Source organism: Cardiocondyla obscurior, linkage group LG14, assembly GCF_019399895.1.
Source record: "Cardiocondyla obscurior isolate alpha-2009 linkage group LG14, Cobs3.1, whole genome shotgun sequence".
Classification (NCBI taxonomy): Eukaryota; Metazoa; Arthropoda; class Insecta; order Hymenoptera; family Formicidae; genus Cardiocondyla; species Cardiocondyla obscurior.
The window spans coordinates 1,085,198-1,109,358 of record NC_091877.1 but is presented as its reverse complement, the minus strand read 5'-3'; the positions used below and the strand labels follow the sequence as shown (position 1 = coordinate 1,109,358).

Genomic DNA, 24,161 nt, shown 5'->3' with positions numbered 1-24,161 from the left:
ATGCTCAACCTGGCTCTTCTCGAGCCGTCTAAAGTTAGATGTAATACGCAAACCAACGATCACCGTGATACCGTTTCTTAAGTGGTATTAAAAAGAGTCTTTTAATTTCTCAGGAACGAGAGCTAAAAAGGCAGCAGGCGGTCATGCTGAAAGAGCAGGTGAGTTCTCGTCTAAAAAATGTATTGTTCTTTGCCAATCGTTTCGTCGCTGTAGTTTAGCGTGAGTGTTTGCGTGAGTGTGTCTCTCGTAGACGTTGAGATGCTCTGTTTTACTTTTATCGTTGATTTTTTACGATGATATCGGAAATAAATTGATTCTACGTAGACGTCGGATAATCGGAAAATTCTTGTTTCCCGAGAACCGTGCACACGATTATTATTTCAGTGTAAATACATGAAACGGAGTCTATTTCACGTTATAATTTTAATTAATTATCATTATTACTGTATCTCGAAAACGGTGTTTGCTAGTAGTAAAAACTTCATGTAATTTGCATGCAATTTTTTTTCGTAGAAATGTTTGAATGGAACATTTGACTTTGATACGGTAAAATTTTTTTTTTACGAAAGTATTAATTTGATATGAATATTAATAGAGATACGACTTAAAGCCGAGTTGAAATTATTTGATATTTTAAAACGAAAAGTTGAGTTTCTTAAAAATTAAAAATCTTCCTTTGCGAACAATGGTCTTTTGGAAAATATACATTATTTCCAGTTTTGAAATATGACGCGTTAACATTTACACGGTTGTTTTAAAATATCGCGTTACTTATATTCACGTATAAAAAAATATAATGTTATTATTTTACAATTTACTTCAGTGTTTAGTTTCGTTATGTATTATTTTCACTCAGAAAAATCTAACATTATGTGTTTCGGGCCCACAGCTCTAACTCATTATTTATATTGTCAATATTCATCATGGAAAAGTAAAACTGCTGATGCGATTAATATATCATTTGCGGGGAAGTGTAATTCATTGCATATCATGCGCGGGATGTCTAATCTTCATCGGATTGAATCTCGTCTACGGATCATCTGATGTGATTTTAAATTCCTTAAATAATCGTTGGTTTCTACTATTTTTATTTTTCCCCCAAATAAGCTTAGATTTAACGAAAGTGAAGATGAGGCATCCCGCAATCACTTATCGCGCTCGCTTTACTTGAAGTCGGAAAAATAAATCCAGCATAACATTCCCGCGCATTGCTCAACAATAATCTTGTCGCGAAAGGGTTGATCACGCTGCCAATTTCGCGACACGATTTAACTCTGTGGCAGACAGATAGACCGATAAGTAGAGAACATCTACACGGTAGAGGAGCGAGGGAAAAATTGTTAGATTGAGTGTGACGGTTTGAGCACTAGTGGACTGTGGATGTGTTTTGTGCCGCAGATGTACATGCAGGAGCTCACCAAGCAGCGCGAGATGCTCTACACCGTCGAGCTGGTATGTCACGTACCCAATCTAGCGTCTAACAGACCGGCATTAACAAATTAGCGACTTGCTCTCGCAACTAACTCGCATCGGCTCCGCGTTACATCGCAACCTGCGGCGTGTACAGAACGGCTTATGCGTTACATTTCCATCAAGTTTCAACGGGCGTAAATTCGCGATTTAACGATAGCTTGTTATGGAACACGTGTCGCGATTTCACGTATTGTTCAACACCTCGATACACACCGTATCTTCATCCGTAACGCAATAAACTCGCTTACGTGATCGTATCCGCTTTCAGCTTCCACAAATCATTGCAGTTCATAAGCTTACATCTTAAGAGAAAGAAAAAAAAAAAAAAAAGAAAAGAAAAGCACACGTTCACACCTGGGGTGCTAGGAAAGCTGTAAAATTTATCACTTTTGCTATACGAAAACGCGTTCGATAAAAACTTCTCTTGAGATTTTTGAAAGTTCCAAGTTTGATCCGGTTGAGAGAGGCGTTTCGGGTAGTTTCGGTTTCACTAGATCTGGTTTGTTAGAATTGCACGGTTTTTTACGTACTGTAAATGTAATAAAAGAGCGATTTTACGCTACGACGCGCCGGATTGCTCTCCTATCAGTGCATCCGTTTAATAATATTGTTCGTAATGTGTAATGTGCGTGGAAGAGTATTTGGGGCGATTGTAGAGTTTGGCCCGTGGTCCATGCGTGACGCAGGCATAAAGTGGAAAATTACAAGAAACATTAGTTTGAATATAATTTGAATATTAATTGAAGTTTTTATTTTCCTTTAAAAATTTTAATTAATTTAACATTTTGAAATTACCAAATAATACATTTTTAATAGAAGAGAAAGAAAAAATTGTTTTATTTTTAAATAGATTTCTTTAAGAATTTTTTAATTTAGTCAAAAACGTTTATAGAACTTCTTGCGATTTTCCACTCCACACACATATTACGCTTTATTGGCAATACCTAACGGAAAATCTATATACACTACATTCGCAATTTTGTTTTGAGACGATATTATTTGCATGAACGCGCCAATTAATTTTGCTGTGTGTTATTGTAATAATGTACGATGACCGCAGGAGAGGGAGAGAAGGAGGCAGCATATGGCCCTGGTACGGGCGCTGGAGAATCGTCGGAAGATGGAGGAGAAAGAGAAGAAACGCCTGGAGGCTAGAGCCGAGAGGATAGCGACCAAGGAAAAGCGAGCGGAACAGAGAAGAGTCGAAATGGAGTTGATTGAACAAATTCGCAAGCCCGTAGAGGATATGGAGCTGACAGGTACGAGAACAAAGAGTAACTAATACTATGTTAAGAAAACTTTGTTTTTATGTCTAAGAACTTGAGTGTCAAAGTTCATGCGTTTCTAACGAGAGTTTTAGACTAAACGTTTTTTTTTTTCTTTTTTCTAATTCTAACTCATGTTTCAGATCACAGACCACTGCCAGAAATTAAAAGAATACCTGGACTTAAGCTTCCCGGACAAGCATTCGCAGACATTGTCATGGTCTTTGAATTTTTACATAATTTCGGAGAGACTTTAGGATTTGGTAAGATAATTCTACATCATTTATTAGAATAAAACTCACTCATTGTTTTATCTATGGGATTGTTTTTTATCGATTTAATTTTGTGCAGATATGGAATCGTTACCAAGCTTGAAGAGTCTTCAACTCGCTCTTCTCAATGATGAAGAAGCCGAAGAAGAAATGCTGTCAGTTATGACGCATCTGTTGGTGTGTGCCATTGAGGACCCGGGAATTCCGCAACCAGCTAGACATACTACTGGCTTGGGTCAGAGTTTGCGTCAGGCTGACATCACTCATGCCAATATCAGTGAAGTACTACGAATTTATTTGTACGCGAACGCAACCGGCGAAGTAAAAGCTCTAACAGGGGTGTGCCTTGAGCGTGAGCGCGATAAGAAATTTGCCGATCATCATCAGAACGGTGGCGATTACGCTTCAACTTGCTCGGGGAAGAACGCGCAATTTTATGAGCACTTACATAACAACGAAACGTGGAAAATGTCGGAAAGATTGCGAGACAAGCCTTTCCTTGCGTTGAATCCAACGCATAAGGCGCAAATGCTCGCTTTTCTTTGCAACGAGCTGCTGCAAAATAAGGCTGTGATCAGACAGATAGAGGGTAGCCTCGAGACGGTAGCTCAACTGAGAAAAGAGAGATTTGTATTGGATACTAAAATTAGAAAGTAAGTTGTACGATATATAAAAATTAAATAAAATTGATTAATATAATAATTAATAATTTCGTCAAAAATAGTCATAAATAATTCTTTTTTAAAAATATATTAGGAGAAGCTAAATTAAATTAATTAAAGATACGTTACGGATTAAATTGTACCTCTGTTATATAGGCTTAGACAATTACATAGCCGAAAAGTCCGAATGGAAGCAGTGGGCGTTATTGTGAACAAAATTGGAGACACAATTACTATCGAAAAGAAAGAAGGTGAGGAAGAAGGTAACACTACATCCACTGCGGTAGGTACGACTCCTACACCGGACGAAATTCATCATGAGGACGAAGTAGAAGATATGTCCGAGAATGAAAGTGAGGGTACTCAGCCAGAAGAGGTACATTATAAAATATTTATTTATTTATTTTATTAATTAATTGATTTCTTTGATACTCACTGTAGAAAAATTCTTTTTTTAGGAGGAAGATAAAAATTTGTCTGGCGAAGAATTGGGTAAAAAATTGGATAAGTTATTAAAGCAATCAGAAGAACAACTGCAAAAGCTGAATAGCTCTTCCAAACAGCTTCGTGCACATATATTCGGCCAAGATAGGTATTGGAGGAGATATTGGGAATTAGCATGCGCTGGCGGGATCTTTGTGGAAGCTATGGAAAGCGCCGAACCAGAAATTCTCGAACTCCAGGCTGACCTCGACGAAAAATATAAAAATATGCCGGTAGAAGAGAAGTCTGAGGTAAAGCAAGACGGTGAAAGCAAGATGAATTCTGAAAATCGTGAAAATGTGGCACCGAACGAAGTCAAAGATGAGAAAAAGCACAATTCGTGTGAGCAGAATGAGGATATTAAATCTCATGGAGATAAGCTAAAGTCCGAAGTCGAAGAGATTAACTGTAAGAAAGAGACTGTACAAAATTGCAGCTCGGAAAGTTCCGAGAATATTAAAGGGGAAAAAAGAAACAACGATGTTGATAGTACAATGACAGATGCGAAGACAAATGTTACGTCTGAAGAAATAAAACAGGAAACAGAGGTGATTATTACGGATGTCGATATGAAAGAGGAAGTAAAGAAAGAGAACGAAGAAATGGACGAAGATATTAAGCCTCTAGTAAAATCGATGGAGGATAAGATTGTAGAAACGATACCGAATGGCGACAACAAATTCAACCACGTCAATAATCTGCACAACGGGAAGGAACTCAACGGCTCATTTATTTCTAGTGAGTCTCTATAAATCTTTACCCAGGGCAGACTCTTCAATATTTCTAATTAATATTAGTCATGTCGATTATTTCAGATAACAGCAACACCGAGCCTAATTGGTTTTCCATCTTGCCGCGCGAAACGTGCGATACTCCGGGACCTAGCACTAAGCAAATCTTTGGTATAGCCGAACCGACCGAGCTTAGAATTCCAGTATTCCCACCGCCAGCTAGTCCAAGCTACGATAGATGCGACAGTCCAGCGCCTCTGATATTAACTCAAGATGAGGCAGTACAGTTAGAATATTTGAAAGTGCACGGTTTACCACCTCCTGGTGAAGCCAAACCAGTCTCAAAAGGTAAGCTGCATTAATTCGCGAATATTAAAATAAAAATACGAATTGTTTTTCAAATCTCTAATTAAAATATAATTTTATACAGATTTGAGATACGGTTGGTGGAGGATAATAGACGTTGATACGTTCCAAGAACTTCTTGAACATCTACATTCTCGCGGCGTTCGAGAAAAAGAGTTGAAACGCACAACGTGGGCGACAATGGAATCCTTTCTAGCCGTAACTGGTAAAATTAATGTGGATCCTGGCAATATCGCTGCCACAGAACTTCAAGCGGAACCAGATGACTCCAACACGCCCATTCCAAAGCCTGATAATCCGAGCAATTGGAGCGAGCAAGTTGCGCTACGAGTAGATGCTCAACTCTTGGAGCAAGTGGAAGCGCTTGAAGATAAAGTAGCTAATGCTAGTATGCAGGTGAAAGGCTGGAAGCTACCGCCGCGAGCAGGAACAGAGGAGGCCGAAGAGATTGAGAAATTAAATGAAATGGAAAAGATTAGCGCAGTCGAACAAGCGCGGCAAAGGCTACTATCTTTAGAGGCAGCTATAGAAAGGAGATACTTGAAACCGCCTTTAGGTGTTTGGTAAGATAATTTTTATTTATATTTTATTTACGATTACTGGACTAAACCATGCGCTCGTTACACGCGCGTTGCTTTTCGAAAGATTCTAGTTCGCGCGCGTTATTACATTCGGACATTTGTTAATTATAATAATTTTTTTTACAATAATTAAAATTGAGTCATCTACGGTTAACGGCGTGCTGCCGTTCACTTACCTTTATATTTTCCGGTTAGGTTGGGTTATTTTCCATCTGTTTGTCCGTCCTTCCTTCCTTCCTTCCTTCCTTCCTTCCTTCTGGTTGTAGTATTCTGGTTGTAATATCCTGATTGTAGTATCCTGGTTGTAGTATCCTAGTTGTAGTATCCTCGTGATAGTATCCTGAATTATCCTGACCTGTTGCAGCACTTCAAATCACTAGACACTATATTACACTGCTCTGCTTTTTTTTTTTTTTTTTTAATCACTATCACTAACACTATCACTCGACAGACGAACGACCGAAAGAATGACGGTGATTACGCGGCGATTTTTTACGATTTAAATTAAAAAGCGCGACGAACGATTGTTTATTGTATAAATTTGCACTTTAAAAGATCCAAAAATCATCATTTAATTCTTCGGTCATTTCTCGTCAGCAAAATGAACAACGCCGAGAGTTTGCGAGTGAGACGGGTCGCGATACGAAATGTTTCCCGCGCGCATTTTATTTTCCTCAAGTTTTAAAAAAATTACTTGTTCAAAACGAGTTAAGAATCTTGATCGCGGCGAAGACGGGCGAGATGCAGATCTCACTCTCTGACAATGGAAGTCGCTGGAATCCACTGAAGGAAGTGGCGAGTAAAGCGGATCGAAAATCGCGAACACGGCAAGATTCAAGTCGGACGCTTCGAGCGCTCCGAGCGCTCCGAGTGTTCCGCCCGCGATATAACCTGTTCTTTTTTTAAACACTTTTTTGAAACAAAAAACGATGAGTAGAATAACAAAAAGTACAAAAAATAATCGTTCGTTCCCGAATTAACGACGTTGACACTTATTTCGAATGCGAGGCTTCCTATTTCCGGTCGAAAATACGCGTAATTGCGGAGCGATTAGCAACACGTCCGCGCGCCCGAGTCTCCGCAATTAAACTAAAATGGCCACTAGAGATTTCGGCCCTTGGAGAGAAAGAGACAACCATGTATGAGGGAGTGAGACAGACGATACGATTCGATCGTCAATTTGAACTCTGTCTTTTTCGCGCGATCTCTCTAGAAGAGAAATCTCCGCAATCAGACTGAAATAAATATATGAATAAATCTTAAATAAAATATGATTGATTAGAGTGGTTTTTATTATCGCTCTTAAACTATTCAATTAACATTTAAATTGTTGTTTTAATTTTATAGCACGGGAGATCCTAACTTAGCAGCCCTTAAGGCGGAACAAGCGGCGGCTGCTAATGCAAACTCAAATAATTCTGAGCAGAATAACCAGGCGCCTGCACCGCCAGAGGAAACGACGCCACGAGGTCTAAACACTTGGCGGGAGGCGACGGCACGAGCGCATACATCGGCGCAACTTGCTATGGCACTCTACATGCTCGAGGCCAGCATCGCTTGGGACAAGAGCATCATGAAGGCTGTGAGTCTAACTACAGCTAGAAACTCGGTCTGCGCCAAGCTACGAAACCGCTGCGTCTCACTCAAAGCTACCAATCAGTACAAACAGCTATTGACTACTTCTCAGACCTCTGTGGGTATTCGCACTAACTTACTAACCGAATCGTTCTTTGCTATCCCTGTTCCCGATACCTTTGTCCTGTCCTTTGAATGGCTCACAGAGCGTACGTCGCCTCGAATGGATATCGACAGGTGTCTACTCGATCCGATGACCGGAGCCTAAATGATATGTTTCTCACGCGACAATGTTTTTACAATACATGCGTTTTCAGTATCATTCCAAAATTTTAATATATATTACGTGTGCGAAGAATAAGGCAATCAAATTTGCATACATCCGTTGGATTTCGCTCTGTTCTCGCGATACCTGAGCATACTTCTTTCATTCATTGTAATTGATGCGCGTCCACATGAATTATAAACGTGCGTTTGTCGATAGAACGATTTCAAAATTATAAGTTATTAAATATTGGAACACATAATGTCTACATACATAAATTCAATCATAATAAATCGTGAAATGTGCGTTAAAAATGTACATTCAATGGTGGTCAGAGTTTAACGTAACGGTTGCATGCAAAACTGCCGCTTACTAGTTATTTGTTGTTTTTTTTTTATTTTTTTTAAATTGTTTAATACTTTTGTTGTGTAACTTTTATATTCGCATAGCTTTAGTTGGCTTTTTTACGTTATATGCGTTTAAAGAAAAAAATCCCATTACTATTCTTGTTATTGATATGATTGATTTATTATGGCTGACATTTGTATTGTTGCACGAATTTAAATTATATTAATTTGAGTGCATATCTTATGTGATACATGAAAATCAAAACTTAAAAATATATTCCGGTTACTTATTATTTTATGAATATTTATTTATTATATGATTTTAAATTAATTTATTATAAATATTTTATTTAATTTAACTGTTATTTTTAATCGTGATTTTGTGCTTATTAATTGGATACACATAGAGCTTTAATGTTGCTTTCGAAAAAAAATGTGTAAATGCTCAACTAACAATGCTATAATCATGCTATTTTAGCTATACGAAAGATTAATTCTTTTATCCTCTCTTAAATGAGATGTTTATTTAATTTGGTTGCAGAATTGCCAGTTTTGTCATAGTGGAGACAACGAAGATAAACTGCTGCTCTGTGATGGCTGTGACCGTGGCTACCATACTTATTGTTTCCGTCCAAAAATGGAAAACATTCCCGATGGTGACTGGTGGGTAACATTTTTTAAAACATATTCTCATATTTGTTTGATTTTAATTTAAATTGTGTAAAAAACTTTAAATTTTTTTGTATTTAGGTATTGTCACGAATGTATGAACAAAGCAACAGGTGAACGCAATTGTTTAGTGTGTGGAAAAAGAGCGGGTAAAAACCTGGTTCTATGCGAACTTTGTCCTAGGGCTTATCACACTGACTGCCATAATCCAATCATGCCAAAAGTAAGTAATCGCCGAAATATATCCGTATTCGAGGCATCTTGTTAACAAAGTAAAGAAAAAATTATGCTGCTATCAAGCATAGATTTTATTGTATAAAACACGCTCCGTTTACAGATGCCACGAGGAAAATGGTATTGCTCTAATTGCCACAGTAAACAACCAAAGAAGAGAAATAGTAGTCGAAGGAGTCATACCAAAGGGGGAGGCGCCAGAGAAAGTGAAAGTTCTGATCATCCACCAGCTAGGTGATTACGTTAAAAACAAACAAACATTGTCAAGTTGCTGGCTTAATGACGTTTCATGCGAAGTATATTAGAACAGCTATAATGAATGATTTGATAATATTCATCGCAACCGCAAATGGCGGACAAGTATTATTCCCAATTAAATAAAGTAATCTCAAAATGAATCTAACTGTATACGAAAACTATCTGTATACACTGTACTCATGCGATTACCTATTTAATCCTCGGCCCGTGTCGCAATATCGCCGAGAATTTTTGTCGTCTCGAGGAACTTTTCCTTTCATGCAGGGTGTTCTATGAGAAGCTAGATCCAATATTTTGGTCTTTAAAGACGATTGTCGCCAATAGGTTTTCTCGAGTGATTTCCCTTCCTTCAGTGTTTTGTCTCAAGTTTCTCCGCCGGGACACCCTGTACATTCATGATACATCGTTGTCTAGTGTATTTGCGATCGCCGACTCTGGGATAGGTATTTTCTCAGAAATATTCATCGTAACAGTAGATCCGCCCTCAGATCGTATATGACGAGTCGGAAAAAAAAAAAAAAAAAAACGAGAGAGCGCAAGAGGGCGAAAATAGAACGGAAAAGTAATAAAGAGTGAACGAGAGACAGAGAGTCAGAGAGAAACGCAAATAATTCATCGGGAGCAGCGTACCCGTCTCAGCCGGACACACGATTGAATCTTATGCAATTCGTCCTTGCGCATTCGTCCAGAGGCTTTTATGACGGGAAACCTCCTGCAGAACGGAAGCTAATCGTGCAAATAATTTCTCTGTTGTTTTGCGCCGCAGTCCAACGCCATCAACTGCATCGAACACGCACGTAGAGGATGTCAGTTCGTCGGAACCGCCGACACCTACCGCCTCACCACGGAAGGAGGGTAACAATCGGACGCTCACGAAGAAGCAACAACGAGAGCTGGCGCCTTGTAAGATACTTCTCGAACAGTTGGAGCAGCAGGACGAGGCCTGGCCGTTCCTCCTGCCAGTGAACACCAAACAGTTCCCGACCTACAAGAAAATTATAAAAACTCCCATGGATCTCAGTACGATTAAGAAGAAATTGCAGGACTCCGCGTAAGTTGTCCAATATGCGCCAGCGATTAGTTAATGAACGTATTATCTTTAGCTGCCTTTCTCTCAAAATCTCTTGGTTTAAGACGGGCTCATAGATCTAACATGTATACAAACTAATCGCAAAAAAAAAAAAAAAAAAAAATTATTAACCGATCGTCAACTTTGGTCGGCAATTGGAAAGCTGGAGTTTTTCACAACGAGTGCTTCTCGATGCAGGTACAAGTCTCGCGATGAGTTTTGCGCCGATGTCAGGCAGATGTTCATCAACTGCGAGGTATTCAACGAGGACGACAGTCCTGTGGGCAAGGCCGGCCATGGGATGCGCAGTTTCTTCGAAATGCGTTGGACCGAGATCACCGGCGCACCGCCTCCGCACCCGCAAACACATAGCTGAGGTTCGGTACGTTCGCGCAACACATGCAACAGCTTCGCTCACTTCTACTATTAGGATATGCGCCCGCGTCACGGACCGCGATAGATCGACGGCTGTCGAAAGGGTCTGATCCACCCTCTATCACTTCACTTCCGAGCATTAGTCGGTCTCGTTCTAGCGGCCGATCAAACTTTCCATTGTACTAATAGTAATCGTTGTAAACGCGAATACGCTCTCGCCTGTCGTATCATCCATTCTTGTTGTTCATCACATACGTGAGTGCGTTCTTCTCGCGTTTCATATGACGTTCTAGTACTTCGAGTATACTGTGACACGAATGTCTCGTACTTTATTTCCTTGTTAGCATCTACGACGCGGTTTTTCGTCAAACTTACTCATTGTAAAGTATTATAGCGAGACGTTCTCAGCCGATCGGACATTCGGCTTCGGAATATTGCTGAAAATGCGAAGGAAGTACTTTGCACTTAAGTCGAGGATCTCGATTTGCGGTAACAAGCATCTCTCGACGTTGACGTGATTAATCAGATAGGAGTACACATGCATCGTTTCGATCCTCGTTGATTGGAGCAATGCGAATGGTCATTGTACTTACCGATAAACATGTGAACATTTGCCTAAGCGACAAAAATGTAATTTGCGATTGTATTATACGGGCTTAATGTCGGCACGTCGTCGGCAAAAGAAATATTTTGCAAAGTAATAAATGTGAAAAAGAGAGAAGTTATATATGTATATATTAATATGAATATGAATATAATGTATATGTATACAGAATCTATATACATATATTGTACACATGTCACTACATGCATACATTTGAACGTACATTTGCCCACGGATGAGCACGATAAGGGTATTATTCGCCGTAGAAGTAGAATAGACAAAACGATGAGTGAAATTAATGTTTGAATTTGTAATATGATAGTTCAAATACCCAGAATAATTTTTATTCCGAAATTATATATAAATATATATATACAAAGATTGATTTATTCTCGACACGAGGAAAGAGACGATCGGATAATTTGCGTCCGACAATAAATAATTTGACGAATAAAATTTATTTTGGCTATCCGAATGTTGTATTACAAATTGAAGGAAAGATCTTAACACCGTTTCGCAGAACCACTTTGGTTTCTTACGTCTGTTGCATTTAGGTCCGGATATCTTTAATTTGTGAATTGACAAAGGACGTGCATGATGTACACGGAGCGAAACTATTCGTAATATAAGAAGAAAATATTCATATTTTCACACATCAGTATTCTAAGACTATTTGTCTTCACTGTGACTGTTGTATTGATTCGCGAATATTTAAAATCTGGCAAACTAATAAGTATAGGATTTAACTGCAATTACTTTTTTAAAGGTGAAGAAATTTAGGCGGTTATTGTAAATGTAGTCAGTAATTCTTCCTCACTAATTGATTAACTGTGTGTCGAGTCTTGCGTACTCTGTGTATGAGTGATACGTTGAAAACTTTTTGTAGAAACAAATTTTTTTTAGAATACTCCATCTACTTGATTTTACGCAACATAACGTTGTTTCGAATTATACGTTGCGTGTTCAGATCCAAAATCTTTCACTGCCGTTATAGAGATTCGCATTGCGTTTTAAACTCGTCAATCTAAAATATTTATTATTTCAATGTAATTAATTGAGTGTTTTATGCGGAAATATTGTTCTCTATCCATGAAAACATAAGATTGATTTAGTTTTCTGTTTTTTTATTCGTCATATATCACAAAGGTTCCGAATCAACGCAACATATACACGACAAAATTATTCTGGGACGACATTACTAGAGATATTTGAATGTGTTAAGAGGAATGTATTGCAGCAGCAAGCGCTTTTAAAAGAACGAATTCTTTTTCGAGACTAACAAACCTGATTGCGTTTTTATTGTCATTGGAAAGATAGACTTTCGTAATTACACCGTGCGTAGTATTATTATAATGTAAGAATTGTATTGCAATTTTACTTGCATCCGTCGAGCTCGACGACGCGAAGGCTCGAGTCGGTTCTCTTCTATCAGCACATAATTTTTTTTTGAAACGACAATCGGTCGATTGTCGAAAGATTTTTTTTAACGAAGTGTCGTAATGTCACCGTAGAACAAACGTGAAGGAAATAGTACGACGTGAACGATAGATTATCAAATGGCGGAGAGTATATCTTCGATTATTAATAAACGTAGTAGTACCTTTGTGAATGCGACTATCTTACGCGAGACGGTGTCGACGATGTAACGAAAGCACATTAACACTTGTATCTTGTTTTGTATGTAATTGATGTACATTATTGCTCGTAATAGCAAAATAGTTGGTAATAGCGAGAGAAAAGAGGAGTTCAGCCGTAGTGTGACGTATTAAAATGGTTACGGTTTAAAGAAAAAGGAAAAAAAAAAAAACATTCGTAGCGTGTAAAAGTATTAGTTAGAATATAAATGCCAGCAAAGAAGCGACTACGAAGTAAAAAGTAATTAATATCGTTCGGAGTGCGACTGAAACGGGAGCGTCGTAACTTTAAAAGTGAACATCCGGTAAGATCGCTGACGAGATTGCGCGATGACTATAAATTCTATAACGTATAAATACGTCAAGCGCCGAGAAATACCCTGCCAGTTTTATTTAAAGGATTTGTTGAGTAGATTAAAATCCAAGAACTTAGAAAATCTTATAATTATAAGAACTTGGAAATTCAATTATTAGCGATTATATTTCTCAACATATAGTGTTTAAATGCGTCACGAAGACGCACGGCGTGTTAATTAGCAAAAATCGTAAATAATTGTATTAATTTTCCCTTTCGATTTTTGTTTCTACTTCTCAATACGTCTGATATCAGTTTAAGAAAAAAGAAAATGCAAACGGGGTTTTCGCAACATACGATAAGTTTTTGCGATTGATTTATGTATAAATTCATTGACGTAAAGCGCAGATTGTGGGGCATTTTGTCGATCTTACCGATTGTTCTTTATGAGGCCACTGGTTGTGCCGCTTGGAGCACCGCGCCTCGCATTGTCATACAGTAGCGGATACGTTTAGACATCTCATACATTCAGACGACAAAACCGACACGCAACAACAGAAACAAATAATTTTTTAAAATTTAATTATTATTTAAATAGTACAGTTAAATTGTTAGTACGAATAACGACGCTTTTTATACGAATTTTAGTTTTTAAACGTCGATCTTACGATATATATATACATATATATATATAGTATAAATAATGAAATAAATAAATATATATAAATATATATTATATATATATATAGTATATAAAAATGAGAGACAATGGTAATAGTAATAATAATTGATATCGATTTACGGAGCAGATAAAGAGAAACGAAGGAAGTGTGTGGGAAAAGAGTAACTGAGCAAGCACGAGAATGAAAGAAAAAAGAGCGAAAGATAAATGAGAATGCATGGGTGCGAATGACAATGAAAAACAGAGAGAAAGAAAAAAAAAGAGAGAGAAAGAGAAATGTTTAAGTTAGGTGATTGTTTGTCTATCGTATACACGAAGGCATACGTTAGGTAGCCTCGATGCTATTTAAACAGACTTAATTAATGTATTGCAAATGAATTAATAAAGTGTAAGCGAAGCGTGTATCTATATAGTGCAATTTTTTTTTTTCTTTCGCCAATTACGTGCACAGTTAAGACCTCCTGGCATTTGAAAATAAAACTTTACAAGTATAGATTGATGTAGGCTTTAAAAAGAAGGGCAAAGACTTTATAGATCTATAGGTCAATTTTATTTTAATATTAATCTTGTTAAATTAAAATAAATTTTAATACTAAATCTTGATGACCTAAATATATTTTGAGAAAATCAAATGTATTAAACTTGTTTAATTCGTACGTTCAGATATTTTAATCATTCTTAAATTAAAACTGATTTCAAACTTGATATTTATTTTATTTTTTAAAGTTCTTAGACAATGTTAATGACTCGTTGCGATTTGAATTTGCCACCCTCGCGGTACGTGCAGTACTTATCGGTGCAACAAAATTGACTTTAGAGTGGCAATCTTGACTTCAGAATGGATCGCATCGGTTACTTCTGGAGGCGCAAATCAAACCGGAGGAGTCTTCAAAAGTTGGAGTTTAGAAATATCGTACGTATGTATAGTGTGCTGGAACGGCCTAGCGTACGTGATTTTTCTCGTCTTGATTTTCTTCCTCGGCCGTTAAAGGGCGAGTTCCTTCTCAGCAGTCCTCGGCGACCGGCGTTCTACGGCACATCTACGTACGCGCTTCGTGTGAGATTCGACGCACACCACAGTAAGGTTACGTACGCTAACAGCTATCGCTCCAGCTATCACATCTGCCTTTCAGTGTACCTACGTATACATATATGCGAAGAGAGCGCTAAGAACTTGCTGAACGTAGAATCAAAGGCAAACGTTTACTCCCCGTCGTGGTAAGAATCTCTCAATTACTGTGACACTTTTTTTTACCTATAAAATGTAATGTAATATCGTCTCAATGATGCGTCGAACAGAAAAAAGCAACGATAACAGTTTTTATCTTTATTTAATGCATCGTTGAGCTGTTTAAATGTGTTATTCGTCGATTTATTTGATTTGACATTGATATACGTAATACTTAAATTTCTGGTTTGCTTTAGAATGATTTAAAGTATTAAAATTATGCAGAAACTTAAAAAGATTGTAACGAAATTGGAAAGGATGAATAAATGCATTAAAAGTGGAAAATTTTTTTGAATTGATAGTACGGTGAGCAACTTTTATGGGGTTGTCAGCCGTGTGCAGATGTTCGCGCCGGATACGCAAGATGGCAGAATCATTCACTTCCGTGTCGCGTAAGCAAGCTTTAGAAGCTTCAGGACTACACACGGAGCTAATTCTTTACGATATTATGTCTCCATCCGTTCTCGTGGTAAGAATTAAATAGGAATAACCGCTTTTTTATAATGGTAAAAATAATTTTCAGAGCATCTTTATAACTTATATTTTTTATTTGCATGTTACAAGATCGTCGTGGCTGTGCTGCTGCAATTCTGCCGCTACGCATCGAAACGGTGGGCAACATCGTTCGCTTCCTCGTCGCGTAGACTGCAAACTTTAGGACTACCCACGGAACTAATTCTTTATGGAATTGCCATTGCCTCGTTCGGTCTCGTGGTAAGAATTAAATAGGAATAACCGCTTTTTTTATAATGGTAAAAATAATTTTCAGAGCATCTTTATAACTTATATTTTTTATTTGCATGTTACAAGATCGTCGTGGCTGTGTTGCTGCAATTCTGCTACGCATCGAAACGGTGGGCAACATCATTCGCTTCCTCGTCGCGCAAACTGCAAACTTTAGGACTACCCACGGAGCTAATTCTCCATGGAATTACCATTGTTACGTCCGGTCCCATGGTAAGAATGAAATTGGAATGACTTGTCGTCAGAGCTGTGTTGCTGCAACTCCGCCGCTGCGCATCGAATCGGTGAGTCAGTAATTTTTGTATTTTTTATTATGCGTTTCGATGTCGAGATCTTAAGATATTGTACAAATTGTACAATGAAATCAAAATCATATATTTTAACAAAATAGTTTAATATATAAAAGCGAACTTTATAGTGAAGAGAAAAGCTAGTTTCATAATGGTTATAACGTGAGAATTTGCAGCACAGCGAGGAGCAAATATTTCATACTCTGCGTTATAATAGTGAATAATTTTAATAACGATGAAAATTATGTACATATTTACAAGGCTTGTAAACACTTATTCGTAATATGACACGTATATTAAGGGTCTTAATTATTTGTATGAAACACGCGCTTTTCTACTTGATTAACGGATACAAACGCGGCATGCGCGGCTGTTAGTTTCGCGTACTCCGAGTCGCGACGTAAAATGTTGTACTTCTAAGTATCTATAAGAAAAATATATCGAAAGGGTATACTTTGAGCGTATCGAAATGCCGTGTGCTCACGTTTATTCGGAAATAATAATACAAACGCACCCGCATAGCGCACATTTTTTTGTGGTTATAGAAAGAGCGAGGCCCCAATTTCTCATTCGTTGCATATCTCTAACTGACGTGAATGATTGAAGAGAATCAAATATCGCGCAACTTTAAATAAAAATTGGATATCCCTTTAATAAAGCGAAAAGAATGCTGTAAAAAATAAAAAAAGTATAAAAAAACAGCACAATGTTCTTCCTTCTTTTTGTTTCTACATTTTCGAATAGAAAATTTTAAATAAAATTATATTACACCAGTTAATATTATTTAATGACGAATTATGTAAACTCTTATATGTATAATGCTATTGATAATTAGCTCTCTTCCGTTATTCATCTGACGGATAAATTTAATCCGGCTTACGCTCCGGCGTAAAAAGTAAGAAAATTGTCGGAAGCTATTTCCCACGCTCGAATTTGGTTATTCTGGGGCTCTCGCTCTTATCTTTCCAGGATAAACCGCGCCAAGTTGACGTCGCGAGACGCCAAAGAATCGCAAAGGTCCCCGTCTTCTTCAACAGATATGTGTCAATTTTTCCCTGCTCTCTTTTCGCGCGCGTGGCACCTTTTCCGCTTTACAAGGGAAGTACACCATTTGTTCCGCGAAAAACGGAATTCCGTCGAATATCTGTGTCGCATATTTTCCACCGTGTGAAAACGCTCAGAGGGAGAGGCGCGTTTCCCCACTCGGGCGAGGACGGGATATCATATGAAGCGATGATCATATCGAGAACCTTTTTTTTTTTTTTCTATCGCATGACCCTTTTTCTTTCTTTCTTCTTATTTTTTTTTTTCTTTCCGAGTATTTTTGCGGGTGAACTTATAGGCTTCGCCGAACGCGTAATACGAACTTTCATCACAAAAACATTTTTCTTTTTATACTTTTCACTCGTATAAGGTAATAACTATGCCGTACTGTCTGGTTTGGCAGCTACTCGTTTCCAGTCAAAATACGCTTTTAGAATCGAAATATATCTGACCAGCTTTAATTGCGTATCGATCGGCGCCGACAGTTGATAACGCGTGGATTACCGGTGGTGATTTTCCGGTCTTTGTGCTATTTTCGTGTATTTTTGTATTGCGATATTTGTTTGCATATATATATGTGCATGCATGTAGGTAGTTAGTACTCCTTTTTTCTTTTTTTACGATCAGATTCTCGTTTACCCTTACGCAAAAGATTACGATAAAAGCACCTGGAATCGATACAACAGCGACGAATAAAGTGACCCTAATAGTGCTCGCCAGGTAGCTGTAACTTTCGACGGAAGGAACTTTATTCCAAGTTATTATTCGATAAAGTTGGCGAGTAGTATATTATCGACTGCACGTGGCGTTCACCATCGGCAGAGCGGGATAAAATTTCAAAACGATGATTTTGCTTATAAAAGTAATCGACGCCACGCAAATTTGCGCGAAAAAAATAAAAATAAAAAATTTAATAAACGGTTACCTACATTTTTCATAAAGTTTTACGTATTGTGATGAAAATAGATGCAGTTTTTGGGTTTGAAGCAACTCAATGCCTCTTTTTTTTTTATCCAGTTCGGTTCACGATAGCGATTTGATTCTACCTGGTTTTGTACGAATATAGATCCATTGAAATTGTCACGTTACTCGTACCTACTCGTTGCCGATCGACGCCTGGTGTAATTCCCTTGCTTCGGTGTGTAGTTACCGAGAAAAAGAAAAAGACGCCGATTTGAGCTGCGCTTGCCGATGTCGTTTGTCCGATACCGGCTTGGAATTACGGGATTATTGTTAATTACGATGACACGTCGGGGACGAGCGGTGAACTGGCGTCCTCTCCTTTAGGCTCGGTTAGCGCGCACTGTGCCGGGAATATTTCAATATCGATCGAAAATACGATAGTAATTTCGTACGCGTGACATATTCCCGATATGAGATTAACTATGCCTTACAATTAGTCAGAAGAGGGACGACAGCGACCCGATTAAGCGTTTCGCGTGGTTATCGAGCGGGATTCAACTCGATCGCGCTACGACGTCTGTGACATATGACCACGGAACTCCGATTTGTATAACGAAAGAGTCATTTATAAAAGATACTTCGGAGCGAGTCGCGAATCAATTGTTGGCGCGATGTCACACGGCGATAATCGCGACAGTGATTGGAAATTATCACAAAGAGGTTTTTTTTTCGCTGAATGCTTCTTCTCCTACGCACGTTTAAAGATATTATTATACCGAGATAACGTTATTCAGTAAAGAGCTACTTCTTTAGCGGCATTCGACATTTAATTCCATACCGACCGTGGAATAAAAACCCCCTGGGCAAACACACCCCCTGAGCAACACGGTTAATGAAGTTTTAAAATCGAAGTAAATTAATTTTGAACTTAGGCGATTACATATCGAGATTGAAACTGGTTACGTTAATTTCACAAAATATTTTCACGTTAATTAATAATTTTCTTTGCGTTATCATTATTTTTTTTTTTTTGTAAATCTTACACGAATGATTTATCTACCGTACGCGATTATAAAAAAAATTAACTACTCGCGACTGCCCTCGTGGCTGTTATAATAGCCCTGGTTTGTACGAGAGGATCATTGAATGACCTCCCGGAGGGAGACGAATACGGGCAGAGGGACAATAACGATTTCGGTGGAAGCGTAATCACGGGGACCAAGCTCGGCCCAAGAAAAAGATCATCCGATTTCAGGAAGATCGTTGTTCGGCGCGCGATTGCCGTATGAATAGAAATGATATGTCGTGAAAATAGAAAATTCCTTTGTAAAGACCGTAGTAAGGATAACATCGAATCATATCTCGAAAGCGATACAAAAGGCGTCTTCTCCCGTGACGTTGCCCGGTAGAGAGACTTTGGACGATCTAAATGAGCACGCGGGGAGCGGGATCGTTTGTAGATCTATGGATCGCAAGACGATTGACCGATCGATCGATCGTCAGTCAGTTTTTTTTCCCAGCGCGGGCACGATAATACATTTAGAGCGCACGTAATTATTTTTTTTTTTTTACGTACGCCACGGCGACGCGTAAATGGACGTACACTTATTATATGTATATCGCGTTATTAATGATTACGCGGTTTAGGAATTAGTAGTAGATAGGGTGGAAAAACCGATCTCCTAACGTTTACAAGATTTAGGAAGCAACGTGGAAAAAATGGGGGAGGTGGGAAAAGAAACGGGCGAAAATATGTGGAAAAAGAAAAACCCTCGTCGTTATTATCGCGCGGCTGCGATCGATGTGATCAGGGCGACGACTAGGATCGTCCATTGGACTGCAACACTTGCGGATCCTGGAACATTAAAGACGAACTTTCGTTAGCTTCTCTTTTCATTATCTTTCACCTTGTAAAGTCGCTAATTGCCTTTGTTCGCGAGAGTGAAAATATCCTGGGTTCGGATGAAGCTTTGACACCGGAATTCTCTCTGACGTCGAAGAATTGGATCGCTGATAAAGCCTTGAAGAATTTTTTTTTAATTGAAAAGACCGTGCTCGCGCAAAACGCCCGGGAGTGCAGCTTCGCGAGTAAAATGCGGCTGTTGACAATGCACTTGCGCAAGATGCGGACTCGCGGGGAGGACTAGCGAATTTGCGATATACATCCCTTAACGGTTAATTCGGACGCCGAGCTATATCCCCCGTATTCATTTCGCGAAGCCCTCGTTCTTGCCGTAATTTAGTTCAGGATTTGAATACAGTGTGGCTGTAATTAATCAGTTTTTATTGCGGGACCCGGGCGATAGCGCTATCGCGGATTAGAGCATCGAGTAATTAGTTCCCGTTGTGATTAATGCCGCATACACGATTACGGGGATACGTTTTAATACTTGGGGCATTAATCCGAGACTCCTCATTACTTGAGCTGGGGCCGGACACTTTTCGGTGTCCGGAAACGAAGTCGCCTCGCGCAATATTACGGAAGTATACCGTCGCGTTTAAGGATTACTCTTCATCTCGAGACAAATAATATCTGCGAGAGTTGCAGCGCTTGAAAATTCGGCGCATGGCGCGGAGCATATGCATATTTACAATCGGTTTAGATCGCGAAATATTTCCAACGGAAAGCAAAAAAGTTCTTTACCGCGGCGAATTAATCGCACACGTGTACGCGCGGACTGCGGAATTACGCGCAATGTTTTTCCGGTCGACGTGAAGCTCTCGAAAAACCGCACGCGTCGAGTGGAACAAAAAAAATTGGCCGTAATATTTCGGTACGAGGGTGCGGCGATCGCTCTGCTCTTTGCTGCTCAAATCTGACAACGGAATAATTTACCGGGCTTCAAGTATTGAGAGTTCATAACCGACGGCTCGATCTAAGTGAATTTTTCATCGCCCACACCCCTGTTTGCAATCGATGATTCACCGCGACTGCGAACCGCAGAAGCGCAAGGGGGTTCGAAAGAGAGTCGTGAACGCACGAACGTGGTGAAGAATGCAGCGAGAGAAGAAGTGCTAAGTGACGCGAGAAGTAGCAGCGCGAGGGGTGGTAACTCTTTAATTGAATACACGTTTCATCCCCCGTAACGGAAACTACAGGGCTATAGCTTCGATTCCTGGTAATTACGGTTATACCAATAATCAACGCCGGTGCACCGGACCTTAATTATTTTAACTCTCGCCGCGAACTTTTAGACAGGGTAAAAGTTGAATTCAGCATTTGGGAGGGTTAATCGATAACGGGGGAACGTTGCGCAATTGCGGGCGGCGTGCGGGGTAGGAAAGTAACGGAGGCGATATCCGAAGGGGGGCTGGCTTACCGTTCGTCAGGTCCTCGCGAGTGTGGCTCTGTGCCCGGGTCTCGCGGCTCTCCATTATAGGCGTTTTCAGAATGCTCTCGTCGCCCTCCACGCTCTCCTCGTTGCTCTGTAGATAGACCGTGGCTATTGTGGCCAAGCACTTTAGCTTCATGTCGCCCCGCCTGAAGTGCTTGTTCGCGACACGGAATTTCAAACCGAGCCTCGCGGTCTCCAGACCGTTTCCCTCGTTGACGATGTTAGGCCCTGTCAAATAGTCGGTGCTGGCCTGAAAGACGATGCGCCGCGTCTTTACAATGATTTGCGAGAGGCATAATTTTATTGTGGCGAAAAATCGAGATGCTCCGCGTGGATGATACAGACGGGAAGGGAGGTAGGTGAGGGGATTGATGGGATCGAGCAATTAAGTACATTTTTATTTGGGACGTAGACTCGCGACCTGGATTACGCAGGCATCGACGGCACCAATTAGGCGCGTGGAAGATAGAAAACAGATACGCGATTCTGTAGAATGCAATTTGAAAACAATTAAGAACGAGAGATTGCGCTCTTTTGATCCCGGATGCAAATTTTTTCGTGAAACCAATTACGCAAAATTGCATGAAGCGCCGAAGCAAGATTCTAATTATCGCACGATAATGATAATAACATTCATCAGCAAACGCGCGCACTGCGGAGATAAAGTTATTTTAAAGTTAATCTTTAATTCGGTTAAGCTACGCGTCCGCAGGTCGAAAAATTTTACTGGAATATAACGCGGTAACGAATTTTCTATAAAAAAAAAAAAAAAGACGCAGCTTCGTAAATATTAACGATACATAAATGGGATCAGATGAATGGAAAATACAAGAACGTCAGAGATCGATATCCAACGTTGATACGAGAGACAGTCGACGTTTCACCTTTAATTGATAACGGTGACTAGTGCTTTATCAAAATAAATGTTTAATTAGAACATTATCGAGAAATAATTCCCGAGATTAAAGCAAATAAATACACGCGGCACGCGTACGCATATATATTTTTTTTTTTCAATGAACACAGAACGAAATAACATGCTTCGATTTATTTAGCAAATTGTATATACCGCAACTTCGTTGTACTCAATTTCTTTCTATCTTTTTTCCCGCTTTCTTTTCATCCCACTCATTCTTTTCGAGTACGCATTTCGTCGCGTCGGTTGGAAAAGTTTAGCGAAGCGTGAAACAAAGGTTACAATTATTTCGTCGACAATTTAAGTGTCTCACTTACCGGCTCGTCGTTGATGAACCAGGACAATAGCGCAGGTGGTTTAGAAGGTGCCGACGTGCAGTTCATGTGAACGACATCGCCCACCTGATACTTGGAACGACCACCGGTTATCTTCGGTCCTTCGTTAGGTAGAACTGAAACGTTGCCACGACCCTTTCTAGTGCTATTGTCGTACCCTCGGATTAGATTCCCCCTTATCTTACCGCGCGCATTTACTGTACGTATTCATTTATCTAGTTTCGCCTCTCGCAAATTACGTCCGAGTAACCGTCGCGCCCTAACGCAGTTTATTCGAGGAATAAAAAACCTTCGGTGTCTCGAAGCGTTTGTAGATTTAGATTTTTATCAGTAACGCCGAGTCAATGCGATCGCGGGGGGGTGGGGCTCGAAATGAAAAGCTGTCTTCAGCCCTTTTCAGGATTTTTCCCCGGCTTAATCGAACACGCTCGCGTTTATTTTCCATGACAATACTTACCGACTACAGTCATGTCCCCGTGATCAGAGACCGTCTCAAAGGCGGGAGCTTCACCCGACACCTCGCACCGATACCTCCCCGAGCTCGTCAGATTCACGTTGTTCAAGACAACCGAACTCTCGGTGGACTCGTCCCTCTGAATGCAAATTCGCGATTACAAGCTGCTGCGCCCGATCGAGCGTGACGCCGGGGCCTGCGCGATGCACAGCGTAGCGAACAAACCAGATTCTATCGGGATCGAGCAAAAAGCTCCTCGCGTAGTAAAGGATGTACAAGACGCATTATGCATGCCTGTACGTTTAAACGTAGACGGGTAGGGGAGAAAAAAAAAAAAGGGAATTAAAAAAGCTATTACTCTTTCTTCCGCGCTCGAGCATCGCGCGACTCCGCTCGCCGTTAATTCGAATAAAACATTAAAGCGAATCAAGTTTGCGCCACCGAAGAGGCTTTAATATAGCAAATTTATATCAATACCTCGGGAACGATGTATGTTATCCGATAAACTTTCGCGGTAAGTGTCTCGACCGCGTGCAAACGGCAGAATATTACGCCTCGCGTGAAGAAAAGATCTCGCCTGACCGTTCTCCGGTTTGAGCACTGTCAGGTGGCAAAGGCCAGGATTCCGTTCGCCGGTATTCTAAACGTCCCTCGCACAAGCTCGTACTCACGTTTACGTTTACGCCCGGCAGCGGGAACGTTACCACCATGGGCGCGTCTCGGGGCGTGTAGCGATAAAATTCGTGGCCGTCCTTGTACCACTTCACGGAGTACAATAGCTCTTTGTCCAAGTTGAAGTTGCACTGCATGCGCACCGTCTCATTCAGCACGACGTGCTCCGGTATCTGCAGAGACGTCATGCGTAGGGCGACAACGACGACGACGACGCCTGCAAAAGATTTCGGATTGTAGTTTGCGGGAGGATTGCGCGCCGCGCAAGTGGACCCTGCGGGATCTGGACTCCACCCCCGTTTTCAGCCCGCACAGCTGCAATTGCAGCTGCGTGGGAAACTTGGCGAATTCACGTGGGGCTCATGACGCTTGACGAAAGAGAGATAGAGAGAGAGAGATA

The 24,161-nt window shown here is 40.0% G+C and overlaps 2 protein-coding genes and 1 long non-coding RNA gene across 18 annotated transcripts in view; 2 read left to right on the top strand and 1 right to left on the bottom strand.

Annotated features, from left to right (window-relative positions):
* The window catches only part of LOC139108123 (bromodomain adjacent to zinc finger domain protein 2B), a 136,635-nt gene extending 122,377 nt beyond the window's left edge, over window positions 1-14,258 (top strand). For 8 of the 14 annotated variants that reach the window (XM_070666179.1, XM_070666184.1, XM_070666183.1 and 5 more), the window contains 15 exons: window positions 114-158; window positions 1,399-1,452; window positions 2,534-2,732; window positions 2,882-3,001; window positions 3,090-3,663; window positions 3,829-4,048; window positions 4,131-4,893; window positions 4,953-5,234; window positions 5,317-5,815; window positions 7,181-7,526; window positions 8,562-8,683; window positions 8,771-8,912; window positions 9,027-9,157; window positions 9,948-10,232; window positions 10,449-14,258. In XM_070666179.1, coding sequence (XP_070522280.1) covers window positions 114-158; window positions 1,399-1,452; window positions 2,534-2,732; window positions 2,882-3,001; window positions 3,090-3,663; window positions 3,829-4,048; window positions 4,131-4,893; window positions 4,953-5,234; window positions 5,317-5,815; window positions 7,181-7,526; window positions 8,562-8,683; window positions 8,771-8,912; window positions 9,027-9,157; window positions 9,948-10,232; window positions 10,449-10,626 — 3,960 coding nt within the window. In that variant the 3' untranslated portion in view covers window positions 10,627-14,258. The remainder of the gene's footprint in view (window positions 1-113; window positions 159-1,398; window positions 1,453-2,533; window positions 2,733-2,881; window positions 3,002-3,089; window positions 3,664-3,828; window positions 4,049-4,130; window positions 4,894-4,952; window positions 5,235-5,316; window positions 5,816-7,180; window positions 7,527-8,561; window positions 8,684-8,770; window positions 8,913-9,026; window positions 9,158-9,947; window positions 10,233-10,448) is intronic. The other 6 variants (XM_070666182.1, XM_070666190.1, XM_070666188.1 and 3 more) reach the window with 3 other exon arrangements.
* A 596-nt stretch (window positions 14,259-14,854) lies between these two features.
* On the top strand, window positions 14,855-15,719 carry LOC139107840 (uncharacterized). The gene is made up of 3 exons (XR_011546573.1): window positions 14,855-15,058; window positions 15,371-15,537; window positions 15,633-15,719. It is a non-coding gene; the product is annotated as an uncharacterized lncRNA (long non-coding RNA).
* A 591-nt stretch (window positions 15,720-16,310) lies between these two features.
* Window positions 16,311-24,161, bottom strand: part of LOC139107836 (cell adhesion molecule 2-like) — a 115,529-nt gene continuing 107,678 nt past the window's right edge. For all 3 annotated transcript variants that reach the window (XM_070665700.1, XM_070665697.1, XM_070665698.1), the window contains 5 exons: window positions 23,761-23,978; window positions 23,093-23,228; window positions 22,618-22,751; window positions 21,370-21,634; window positions 16,311-19,904 (listed from right to left, as the gene is read on the bottom strand). In XM_070665700.1, coding sequence (XP_070521801.1) covers window positions 19,831-19,904; window positions 21,370-21,634; window positions 22,618-22,751; window positions 23,093-23,228; window positions 23,761-23,978 — 827 coding nt within the window. In that variant the 3' untranslated portion in view covers window positions 16,311-19,830. The remainder of the gene's footprint in view (window positions 19,905-21,369; window positions 21,635-22,617; window positions 22,752-23,092; window positions 23,229-23,760; window positions 23,979-24,161) is intronic.